Source organism: Rosa rugosa, chromosome 7 (genome assembly GCF_958449725.1).
Source record: "Rosa rugosa chromosome 7, drRosRugo1.1, whole genome shotgun sequence".
Taxonomy (NCBI): Eukaryota; Viridiplantae; Streptophyta; class Magnoliopsida; order Rosales; family Rosaceae; genus Rosa; species Rosa rugosa.
In genome coordinates, this window is record NC_084826.1 from 28,145,868 (window position 1) to 28,158,585 (window position 12,718).

The window sequence follows — 12,718 nt, forward strand, 5'->3', positions numbered from 1 at the left end:
AATATGTAATTAAGATTTATAGAGTAATTAATTCATTGAATTAACTAAGTTTTTTTTTAAAAGATAATAATTTGTTTGCAAATTATATGAGTATTTGAGGAAATTCAGTGAGGTTTAGTGAGTAAATTTAGTAGTAAAAAATTTGATAGGAGGTGTAAAAAGTATAGGAGGTCAAGTGAGTAAATTTGGAGGTTTCAATAGAAAAACTCATTTCTAAATAGGCTAGCCAAAATAACTTTTGAGCTATTTTGGCTAAAATTTGACTAAAAAATAGCTAGCATTGCTAAAGATGCTCTAATGAGCATTTCAAAAAAAGATGCTCTAATGAGAAGTTATATAAATTAATTTGGATTGATGAGTATAGTATACAGAAATTATAGCCTCTCTTGGGTACGTACAGCATTTTTTACGATTTTTTTCTATGGTTTTGATATCGTCGTCCTATGAAAAATGTTGGGTGTTGCTGATTTCTAAATAATTTTTTCTTGCAATTTTGGTTTTCTAATTGACGAGCTTGTACTCGAGTTCTTATGTAACTAATTACATCAAGTAATTCCAGTATGGAACGTACGTTGTCCCATGGTAACGCTTCTGGTCATCATGATCAGCTTGCCTAGGCATCTTTAATAGAAATCTGAGCGTTTTTGTGCATTATTTACCGCTCTAAATTCTAACCTTGATAGTTTTCTATACCTTTTCCATGAGAAATTAATTTATAGTAGTTGCTGCAACAATATAAATATCCAACGTACTCATTCTTCATCAGCACGCTAAAATGGCTTCTGACAACCATAGCTGGTCGATAGTACTGTTTCTTGCTCTCCTTTTGTACTATCACTCAATCGTCGTCACTGCAGCTGATCAAGCCTTGCTTGACAAAATCTGCAAGCTGGCTCAGAGTTACGATTTTTGCCTCTCAACACTGCGCAACGACCCACGTACTGCTCAAGCTGACCTTCGTGGCCTTTCCCTAATCTCCATTGCAATAACCATTGATGAAGTACGAGATGTTTCCGATCGACTGCCTAACATTCCTGTACCTAATCATCCCGTCGATCAGCAACGGAAAAAAGCTTGTCAGACTGATTATAGTGACGCATTAGCCAGTTTCCAGAAGGCTTACCAGACCTCAGCTAAAGGGGATTACTGGGGTGTGATCGACTTGGTGAGGGTTGGAGCAAACAAAGCTATAGATTGCGAAGACATATACAAGAGAGATCCGATAAGCGTGTCACCAGTCTCTACAGATAACCACAAAGTGATTCAGCTTGCAGAGATCACTTTAATTGTTATTGATTTTCTAACCAGACATTAAATCACTTTTGCTTAATAAAACAAAAACGATCATGAATGTATTAAGGTCAGACCAGTTTAATGTTTCGTTGAACCTTTGATTTTGGTCCTTTAAGAACTTTTCAAATAAAAAGTGAAAAATTATATTTTTGTCGTTGTCCTATTTTGATCTATATATGCTATGGAAAATATTTGAGATTTCAAATAGGGTGTGCGGCTATTGTCACTGTTGTGTTTTAAATGATTACTCGCAAGTGCATGAATCGATTGTAGTATAGTTAGCGCAAGCACGAGGTCGTTCCAACAAGGATTGAAATTCGAATTGATTCTAACTCAAATAACCAATTAAACACATAAATAAACAAATGGCTAAATACTGGTTACTACCCTGTGGTTTAGGTCCAAAATCAATTCAGTCCCTGGACTTTTAATTTCATCAAAAACACCCATGCAATTTCAATTTTGATCTAATAGGTACAATCTGTTAGTTTTCTGATAATTGAGTCATTTAACTTGTTGATGTGGTTCATATATGACCTATGTTTTATGATGTGGTGTTGAGGTGACATGCATAGTCAATTTAGGAGTGGGTCTCACTATTAGAAATCTATCAAATAAAAAGTTTTTCATCAAATAATCCAACTATAAGTTGAACCCATAACAGAATATTAACGAATTGGACCTATTAGATCAAAATTGAAAGTACAGGAGTGATTTTGATGAAATTAAAAGTCCAGGGACTGAATTGATTTTGGACCTAAACCACAGGGTAGTAACCAGTATTTAGCCCATAAACAAATATTTAATTGGAAAGATTGTGATGATTGAAACTATAACTAAACAGCTAAGAATAGAAACAAAAGAGTTAAGAGAAGGGTTTTTCAGAAGGTTGAAAACTAAGAAAATTGAATGCTAAGACTTTGAATCCACCACCTAGTACTTCTACTCTTTTGCTAGCTGACAACCATTGAATTCCCTAGATTTCATGCTAATGATTCCCGTACATAAGCCTTATTGATCCCGGACATATGTCAATGTTCTTCTAACCTATGAATTCCAACTTATTGATCATATATAGAACTCAAGCAGCCAAACTATAATTTACTTCACTTAATGATCAGGTTCAAGCAAACATGTTCAACTCCATTAAGCACAAGCGAACTAGAAAATCATGCAAACAAGAATATCGACTATGATCAAGCACTTGTATTCTTAATTCACAACTCTTTAATCACAAGATTGAATTATCTTTTGGCCTCCTAGAAAACACCTACTCTTTGATCAAGCCTCATGTTCTCCAACCAAATAACTAATAAACAAAACCTAGGTCTTATTGATCCCGAGCAAATATTTTGAATAAAAGTTCTATTGAAACGATGATTAAGAGTTTAACATAGAAATCCTGAAATTCAATAGCAGACCAACTAAACAAATAGAATAGTCATACTAGGGGCTTCATCTCAGCCCTAGCTTAAGAATTTAGTAAAAAAAAAACGATAAAAATATAGCTTAAGAATTTATCTTAAGAATTTAGTAAAAAAAAAGATAAAAATAACTAAGAAAAAGGGGAAATGATCATTTACCCAATTTCAACAACAAAATTGCCCACTTGCTCCACCATGAGTTGTTAAACCTCATTTACCCAAAACACTCTAAGGGATTATTTCCCCTTTACCCAATTAATTCTTTTTTTATTCTTTTTATTTATTTTTGGGACTTTTTTGCCCTCTCCTTCTTTCTCACTTAGAGGGAGAAATCATCCTCCACCTTGCCGGACTCCGGTGACTAGTGGCCGGCCTCGGACTCCGGTGACCGGTGACCGGAATCCGGCGACCGGTCACTAATAATACCCAGTAACCATATTATTGCCCCCCAGTAATCATATTATTGCCCCCCAAAAATAACATTATTGCCTCCAATAATCATATTATTGCCGTCCAGTGAATTGTATGAACTCCCAAAATCAAAATGAATACACTACAGGCACAATTGATCAATTTATAATCATATTATTGCCCCCCAATAATCATATTATTGCCTCCCAATAATCATAGCTTCGACCAATCACAGAGTGCCATGTCACCTTTGTTGTGTCATCCAACCAATCATAAAGCTCCAAAATAAGTCCATAATTTTCTGAATATATTTTTGCCGAAATATCCATTAATTAATTCTGATTTTCTTCTTTATTTTCGGCCAAAATTCCTTTAGGAATTGTAGGATGAACCTAGACTTGTTTTGGAATTCTTCTTTCCTTAAAATTCTCCCTTGAAAATCTCCATGCATATCATTCCTTGTGTGGCGTCAATCACCTTGATTTTCCACGTTATTTCCTTGTTTCTCTCTTGGCTTTTTACGGCAACACATAATTAACTCCTCCAAGAATATCTTTTTGCCCTTAAAAATCTCCCTTGATTTCCTCCAATCGAAATCTCCAATCACTCTCCTTGATTTTCACGTTGGCTCCTTTTTTTCCTCTCTCCCAATAATCATATTATTACCCTCCAATAATCATATTATTGCCCCCCAATAATCTATTGACACTATGTTATTATTTGTGGGAATTATGTTTTTGATAGCTGATATGTTTATTTGTGTTTATAGTGTGGAAATGTAGTGTACTATGTTGGTCTATTGGGGGGCAATAGAAATATTATTGCCCCCCAGTAATGTGATTTTTAGACGTCTATTGCCCCCAATAGACATTTAACTTCTCTCTATTGGCCTCCAATTGACATTCAAATCATTTTTTTTCTTTTTTCTTTCCTTCTGCCCCTTATTTTACTTTAAAAAAAAAAATTTGGGCACCCAGAAAAATGATCTGGGCACCCACATCAAGACCGGACGCTTTTCTCGACTACTAGGTGTTGGACTCCGGCGAGGTAGGCCGACCAAAGCTGCTTGGTCGTCTTCAGGAGTGGATGCTGCTTCTCCAATCGGCGCCGCAGACCGGAAAGCCCAGATCGCCGAAATCGACCAGAAGCCCGGTCGCCGAAATCGACCTTGCTCGTCGCCGTCCGATCTCAACAGAGTCCTCGATCTGCGGCCTCTGAGGCGTCGTCTTCGGCCTATGCGGCGTCGTCCGGCCTCTGTGGCGTCGTCTCCGGCCTCTGTGGAGCGCGGCAACGGGCACGGTGCGGGGGGAGAGAGAGAGAGAAACTGGAGGTGGAGATCGGGGGGAGAGAGACAGAGAGTCTGAGGGGAGAGGGATGAGTTTCTTTTTAATTAATAGGGGTTAAAATGTCAATAGATATTAGATTGGGTAAATGGGGTTAAAAAACTGTTGGTGGAGCAAGTGGGCAATGTTGATGCTGAAATTGGGTAAGTGGTCACGGCCCCTAAGAAAAATATAGTGCAGGAGGAATAAAGATGGAGGTGACTCCTCTTGCTCTTATTGTGTTCCAATCTGCTCTCCAGGCCACCTCTTGTGTCTCTAGACGTCCTTAGGTTTTCTGCCTTGTATGTCCCTTTTAATTCCTACTTGACTTGGGCTCCTTAAGTCTTCTAGTCCAACTTGGAATAAATTTCTTCTTTCCAAAGAAACACAAGGTTATTATTGTCAACGCAAGAAATTACTCCAAATATGTCATACATGTTCAGTCTTGTTCCATTCGAGTGCTAAGAACAACGGACTTGGGCCTCACAAGTTTGATTCTGAAAAGATATGCAAGATCCGTCAAAATCTGCCTTACCGAAATCATCATATATAACTAGCTCCGCAAGAATGCGAATCCACTTCCGTAAAATTCCTCAAAAAGCTAACATCCGTATCTTTCCAATGGTATATGGCTCACTGCTAATTCCTTGTGAGAAGGTAGAGTTTAATTGTGACGACCTAAAATTTTAAACATTTTCCGAAAAATAAGTTTTAGTTTTAATTATTGTGCTAAACTATTTGTTAAATATTGTTTTTACATAATATATATATATATATATATATATATATATATATATATATATATATATATATATATATATATATATATATATATATATATAGTGTAGAGATGATTTTTTTTTTATGGGTTTAAGTAAATAGAGTGTAGCCCAAAGTATTTGGCCCAAAACTCAAACCCAAGTGGCTTAACAGCTTATAGAAAGAAGTCTACGACCAAAACTAGATCAAACAACGTCTAAACTCAAAGCCTTGTCCCGTCTCTTCATCGCCTTCCTCACCTTCAGATTCCGGACATATGCCAAAGTTCTTCTAACTTACAAATTCCAACTTATTGATCATGTATAGAACTCAAGTAGCCAAACTATAATTTACTTTACTTAATGATCAGGTTCAAGCAAACATGTTCAACTCCATTAAGCACAAAAGAACTAGAAAATCATGCAAACAAGAATATCGACTATGATTAAGTACTTGTATTCTTAATTCACAACTCTTTAATCACAAGATTGAATTATCTTTTGGCCTCCTAGAAAACACCTACTCTTTGATCAAGCCTCATGTTCTCCAACCAAATAACTAATAAACAAAACCTAGGTCTTATTGATCCCGAGCAAAGATTTTGAATAAAAGTTCTATTGAAACGGTGATTAAGAGTTTAACATAGAAATCCCGAAATTCAATAGCAGACCAATTAAACAAATAGAATAGTCATACTAGGGGCTTCATCTCAGCCCTAGCTTAAGAATTTAGCAAAAACAAACGATAAAAATAACTAAGAAAAACATAGTGCAGGAGGAATAAAGATGAAGGTGACTCCTCTTGCTCTTATTGAGCCCCAATATGCTCTCCAGGCTGCCTCTTGTGTCTCTAGACGTCCCTAGGTTTTCTGCCTCGTATGTCTCTTTTAATTCCTACTTGACTTGGGCTTCTTAAGTCTTCTAGTCCACCTTGGAATAGATTTCTTCTTTCCAAAGAAACACAAGGTTATTATAGTCAACGCAAGAAATCACTCCAAATATGTCAGACATGTTCAGTCTTGTTTCATTCGAGTGCTAAGAACAACGGACTTGGGCCTCACAAGTTTGATTCCGAAAAGGTATGCAAGATCCGTCAGAATCTGCCTTACCGAACTAGGTTCAATTAAATTATCATAGCTTGCTCTGCAAGAATGCGAATCCACTTCCGTAAAATTCCTCAGAAAGCTAACATCCGTATCTTTCCAATGGTATATGGCTCGCCTGCTTATTCCTTGTGAGAAGGTACAGTTTAATCCTCAAAGTTGACGCTCAGCAGACTAAATTCTGGAAGCTCAGGATAGCAAGCACGCTTTCAATCCTGCGTTTGACTTTAAGCTCGAAATCCTTCGTTTCTCCAATTTAACCTACAAAACACAAAGACAAAGTAAATGACTCAAAAATGACAAGAACTAAGCCTAGAATCCTACATTTAAGGGTATAAAAATGTATGAAATTATGAACCTGTCAGTCACTGTACCATTTTCTTAGTTCACCCTACTAACATTTGAATTATTAAAAGACTATATTGCCCGAATGCAATATATTGACCGTTTTCTTAGGTCAGCAACAATGCAGCTTGGTCAGCCCCCAACTCTGCTGGCTTGGGTGTTGCAATTCGCGACCATATTGTGTTTGTAGTAGGTGTTCTTGCAACCCTGGCCGTCTGTAGCTCTGTTTCTGTGGTTGAATCTGAGGCCATACTTGCTACAGTTAGGTTTGCAATCAATTTGAATCTAAAAGAAGTAAGGTTTGAGTCAGATTCAAAAGACGTCATCACATATTTGAAGAGTTCAGCAGCTTGTAGGGATTGGAAAACATTTCCGATCATTGACCAAATCAAAAGACGATGTTCTTACTTTGAAGATTTTGATTGGGACTAGGTTCCCCGTGAAGCTAATAGTGCTCCCCATTCTGCAGCCCTGCTTGCCATTTGAACGGTGAGTCCTTTGAGATGGGCTAACCAGCCACTACCATCCCTGACACAATTGTTGAGAAGCGACGACCTCCCCTGCCCTCACGGGGGGTGGGTTCGGTTCCAAACGGTTCGGTTTTGGACAAAAACTGAGAACTGAACCTAACTTAGACTTCAGTTTGATTCGGTTTTGCGTTTTTTTGAAGTTGAAACAGAAAATTGAACCGACCGGTTCGGTTTGGTATGGTCCAGTTCGGTTTTTTTTTTTTTTTTTGAATGGCCAGATTCGGTTTTTTATTTAATAAAAATTATTTAATACTGGATTTTTTTTTTTCAAGGCCAGTTTATTAGTTAGTTATTTTTCTCTTTTGGCTAGACCAATTAGTTATTTTTCTCTTTCGGCTGACCATTTACACCCTTTGTTCACCAAAAAAAAAAAATATATGCATCTACTAGCTAAAATTACTCTAGAAACTATGAAATTAGGAACCAAGGCCATTGGAGCCTTTTCAATAAAAAGAAAAGAAGAGTCAGAAGGCAGAGCTGCAAAACGGAGATACAAGGGGTTAGAATTAACCAAAAAAAGGGCGGAACTGTAGGCCACTATTTCTTTGCGGTGCTTACCTCTGAAAGATTGGCAGCAGGGCTCAGCGGTGGAGACACAATGACGCCTGAAATGAAAAGGCTAAATTAATGTTCACGAATAAAGTAAGAGAACAGTTAGCAAGTGCAGTGTGCGGTGGTGAAGCGGTGCTGACAATCAAAAGTGACAGGATTAATTAATTTGTTCAGCCATTTTGAGGCGGTGATGTGCTGCAGCAATGCCAGACATGGTTAATAACAAATGACGGCTACGTTAATTAAGCCTCAATCTGGAACTTGCAAAAATCAAACGGTGGCGACTATAATTAATTCAATCTTGCAGTTGCTAGAGACATAAAGAATTAAGCTTTGTACACCACAAGCTAGCAGACAAAAAAGATGGCATGTTTAATCAATTAACCTTTGGAGTGCTAACAAGTTTAGTTAGAAGACAAATACAAAGTGCAGCAACAAGGTTCAATTAACAATTGCTTTGCCAAAGAACAAATAGCTTTAATCATGTGAGGGCTTCTTAAAACGTGCTGCAAGTCATGGCCCTTCAAAATACATAATTGATTATATGTGCTACAAGATAAGCTTTCAAGCATATATAATTGATTATTAAGTCATGGTTTGCTTGGCATAATTCAAAGCATGATAGGCATGTTGTACATTTTGACAAAAATGATGGCAGGAGTCTTCAAATATATATTGCATGACTCTTCAGTGACCAACATATAATCAAATATATGAAGAAAAGATAATAAGTGATACCAGATTGACATCACCTGCATTTACCAACTCATACCAAGATTATACAACTTGAATCTTCTTAACACCCAGCCAAGGGACTGAAGTTACTTGTAGTCCATAGGTTATTGCATCCCTCACAAATACATGTATACATATCCAAAGAATGAAAATCAACAAACATTTACACACACACAAAAAACAACGATCGAACAATGATAATTAATTCCTTGTATCTGTATAATAGAAGCAACTAACCAAGAATTCTGAATTCATTGCAATACCCAGAACCAACCAAATAGTAGCAAAGTGAAGCAATATCTGAACATTGATAAAGCATCTACAATTATATGACAAACCAACAGAGCCCAAATTCATGCCTATAAGAAAATACCTTCATGGGGAAATTCTCTGAAACGTGCAATTCTATCTTGTTAAGGTCCTGAAGCAATCCTCCACAAAGACATACACAGCTAATATGTGCATAAATGTTTGCCAGTAAAGACATACATACATTTGTTACCATTATTATTACTATTATTTGTTAAAAGCAAATCATAAGTAAACCATGATAAGGAGAAGTAATCACTGAACAAAACAACCAAAGCAGTTGACTCTAATGCCAAAAGAATAGTAAATAACCAATTACTCCCAAGTAGACAATGCGGTCATATTCATATCCATTTAAACAAATGAGACAACACACATTTTAGTCACCTTAATAAGCCTAGATTAAGGGGCTCAAACCATGAGCCTGACCACTTCACACAGAACCCTTATTGGTGATTTGCTTGCGCATTTCACCAAATGAGTTTATTCTCTCTACATCACTGATCAAGTAAAACCATATCCCTATTCACAAACACCATCTTTCATCAAAAATAAAAAGGCAAACCATACGGAATCACAGATAATTTGCATTAACAAAATTCACTTTGCATTAACAGCAAAATGCAAGAAAGCAAATCTCACACAAGCAATGGCTACAGCTTTCAGTCCACAATGAATTAAATCAGAAATAATTTCTAGCAAATCATAACTGAAAACCTCAACATAAAATTGAATCTAACAGTAAAATGAAGAAGCCAAAAACAAAAACCAAGCAAAAAGAGGTTGGGAACTGACCCAAGACGCAAACTTTTCGAGAACAGAGAAGAGAAAGCATCTGAGTTGAATCGAAATTCAGCACGTACAATTCCGCTCGAACAGACCGATACTCACTCGAATAACCACGCCAAATCTCCAAATCTATAATTCAAATTTCGATTGATTACCAAAAACCCTAAAATTGAAAACCCCCACCATTTCGATTTACCTTTTGAGAACCGACTATGAATCAGTGATTTTCGCCAGTGCCTAAGATTTCTTTGACAGAACGGTGCCGGTCGCCTCTGGCATGTTGTCTTGGTTCACAGAAGCAATCGATTTCCCCAATTCGAGAGAGAGATTGAGAGAAGGGTTCTATGCCTTCTTTCAGTCTTCCGAGATCCAAGACAGAGAGAGAGAGCTTGCTCATGGAGGAGGCGGTCAATGAGAAAGAGAGAGATAGTAGCGGGAGTGAACGGAGGAGAGGGAAGCAGTGGTGGCCGTGTAAAGAGAGTGGGAGAGGAAGGAGGAGAGGGCTAGGGTTCGGGGAATAGCAAGAGAGAAAATGGGTTGCCAGTTTTCAATTGTGAAGTTAGAGATAAAGTGAGTTGGAAAAATAACAAGTGTGGGGAATGAAAATTTTGTTCCCCGCGTTCCTGAAAATTTTTAACTTAGTCTTTCCGCATTTTAAAAAATTTTAGAATGAAAATATAGACATCGGTCAACAGTAAAAATCGATGTCAGTAATATGCATAGAAATCGGTATTTGAGGAATCGATGTTAATGACATTTTTTTACATCGCGTGAATTCCTCACCGATGTAATTGTCGTGATGTCTAAGGATAAAATTCTAGTAGTGAATTGGTTCTTTTTGCCTGCAAAGTGAGACAAAAAAATGATTTACCCCAAACACATTGGACAAAAATGAAGTTGAGACCTAACATGCTTTCAGAACTATAAGAGCTAGCTTGTTACAAAATTGCTTCTTGAAAAACCAGAACATAAATAATTATAAGAGGGAAAGATTACCTCAGAAACTTTATGATTTATATCACAAGACTTCCATGGTTGAGGTTCCAGCACAAGAATGCCACCCTGCTCTGAAGGAAAAGAATAACTCTAACTGTTAGGGAAATTTATCCTCTTGCTGGCTTAATATAAACCACACAACCTTCATTAGTGTGCTTCCATTACTCAAACAAATCAAAGTGTGACCGAGACTTTCCATTCATATGGTACAAGATCAGGTATTCACAATCAAAGCCCACAAAATGTCATTCAAGCTAGTAAAACAAAACCCATTACCAATCTAATTGAAAAGACAAGTAACAAATATACAATAGCCCATACAATCCAGCAAAGAAAACAACTTAGAACATTCATGACACCAATATAAAAACATGGGCTAAACACTGGTTACTACCCTGTGGTTTAGGTCCAAAATCAATTTAGTCCCTAGACTTCTAATTTCATCAAGAACACCCCTGTACTTTCAATTTTGATCTAATAGGTCCAAATCGTTAATATTCGGTTGTGGGTTCAAGTTATAGTTGGATTATTTGTTGAAAAACTTTTTATTTGATAGATTTCTAATAGTGAAACTCATTCCTAAATTGACTATGCATGCCACCTCAACACCACATCATAAAACATAGGCCATATATGAGTCATGTCAACAAGTTAAATGACTCAATTATCGGAAGACTAACAAATTGGACCTATTAAATCAAAATTGAAAGTGCAGGGGTGTTCTTGATGAAATTAGAAGTTCAATGACTAAATTGATTTTGGACCCAAACTACAGGGTAGTAATCAGTATTTAGCCCTAAAAACATAATCGTGCAGAAACAAAGAAGGAATCTCCATGAATATAAAAACATACATAACCAATATAAAATCATAATCCTACTGATATTTGGAGATACAAAGATAAAAGAAAAAGGCCGATTCATAAAGCATTTGCAAAAGATCAAGTACCAAGTCTAACACACCAGACCAAGGAATCTCCATGAATTTTCTTTGCAACTCTAAGATCATCATCTAGACATACAGATTAAAACGCACAGATAACTAAAAATGATGGTTTTCAAACCACGGTATATCTTAAGGGAAAGGACATACCAAAATGAGATGCAACTCCGGCGACCAGTTCCGCCTTTGTTACCCTGCCCCTCATCTTCCTTCTTGCTGTTTCCACCGCTGCCAGAACCCAGAACCAAGCTCTTTGATTAAAGATCAACCACCAGCACATACCCAAACAAAAGATATAGTAAATCATAGATGCAATCACAACAGATCTAACTTTTTCGTTCCTAGATACACAACATATCATAATTGGATTTGAAATTCAGAGAGAATAGATATTACCATCGAGTCATCAACATGCTTTGGAAGTATAATCAAAGTCATCAACATGCATGAAAACTCATGCCCAGAAGATCAAGTACGAGTCTTCATGCATCATCATACCCAATATCTCAGAAAAATAAATCGATCTGGTCCTTGCGGTGGTGGCGGAGGTCGTGCTCAGACTTCAACCACCATGGCACCATACTCAAATTTCAAACGAAACCCGATGACCCAGAGAAGAGAATTGATGGAAACAACCGATCTGAACTTGGCCATCGATCTGGTCCTTCTTGATGATGAGAAATTGACAGAGAGGAGAAGAAAAGAAAGAGAGGCGGCTAGAGAAGAGAAGATTGACGAAGAGGCGAAGGGCGAGAGGCGAGAGAGAAATTGAAATGAAGGAGAGAGAATAAAGAAAGGCGACACAGAAAAGTCGTGGAACCCTTTAGGGTTTCGAACTTAAATTCAAAACGAAGTAAAATGACGTTGTTTTTGCAAGTTTGGTTTTTAACATACTAAAACCGAACCAAACCGGTTCGGTTCAGTTCCGTTTTTTTCACTTCAATGCGGTGCTTTTTGACTTCGGTTCAGCTTTCGATTCGTTTTTATTTTATTTTCGGTTTGGCAAACTCACCCCTACCTCACGTGACACTGCTTTCATTTGAGGCAGCAATTCTTTTTTCTTTTTTTTTGCTGTTTTGGGTTTTTTTTTCCTTATTCTATTTCCTATCTAGTTATAGAAGGAACTATATCCTTACTGGTTGTATTTGTGCCTCTGTTCTTGCTAGGCTTGTTTCCTGGGCATTGACCTTAATGAAGATTTTCACTCTA

At 37.1% G+C, this 12,718-nt stretch overlaps 2 protein-coding genes across 21 annotated transcripts; one reads left to right on the forward strand and one right to left on the reverse strand.

Moving 5' to 3' along the window:
• Positions 1-775: 775 nt before the first annotated feature.
• Positions 776-1,315, forward strand: LOC133723137 (pectinesterase inhibitor 5). The gene has a single exon (XM_062149965.1). The coding sequence runs from the start codon at positions 776-778 to the stop codon at positions 1,313-1,315; it is 540 nt and encodes a 179-aa protein (XP_062005949.1).
• Positions 1,316-5,806: 4,491 nt separating this feature from the next.
• Positions 5,807-12,340, reverse strand: LOC133722390 (uncharacterized). Of its 20 annotated transcripts, XR_009852681.1 has the most exons (6): positions 11,660-12,340; positions 10,568-10,638; positions 9,768-10,413; positions 9,578-9,700; positions 7,745-7,791; positions 5,807-7,663 (listed from the first exon to the last, which is right to left on the reverse strand). XR_009852681.1 is itself a non-coding variant. In XM_062149283.1 (3 exons), the coding sequence occupies exons 1-3, from the start codon at positions 11,868-11,870 to the stop codon at positions 6,501-6,503; spliced, it is 354 nt and encodes a 117-aa protein (XP_062005267.1). In that variant the 5' UTR covers positions 11,871-12,340; the 3' UTR covers positions 5,807-6,500. The 20 variants fall into 20 exon arrangements, 1 of the variants encoding a protein (XP_062005267.1); XR_009852671.1 differs by having other exon boundaries at positions 7,745-10,413; positions 11,660-11,737; positions 11,906-12,340; XR_009852673.1 differs by having other exon boundaries at positions 7,745-10,413; positions 11,660-11,760; positions 11,906-12,340.
• Between the last annotated feature and the right edge of the window lie 378 nt (positions 12,341-12,718).

Bases quoted from the DNA above. Each gene is read 5' to 3' on its own strand.
- LOC133723137 (XM_062149965.1), top strand. From the start codon at position 776: ATGGCTTCTGACAACCATAGCTGGTCGATAGTACTGTTTCTTGCTCTC.
- LOC133722390 (XM_062149283.1), bottom strand. From the start codon at position 11,870: ATGATATGTTGTGTATCTAGGAACGAAAAAGTTAGATCTGTTGTGATT. The intron at 10,639-11,659 runs GTATGTCCTTTC...CTTTTCCTTCAG, and splicing joins CGGAGTTGCATCTCATTTTG to AGCAGGGTGGCATTCTTGTG. The intron at 6,573-10,567 runs GTAATCTTTCCC...TGTGTTTTGTAG, and splicing joins TAAATCATAAAGTTTCTGAG to GTTAAATTGGAGAAACGAAG.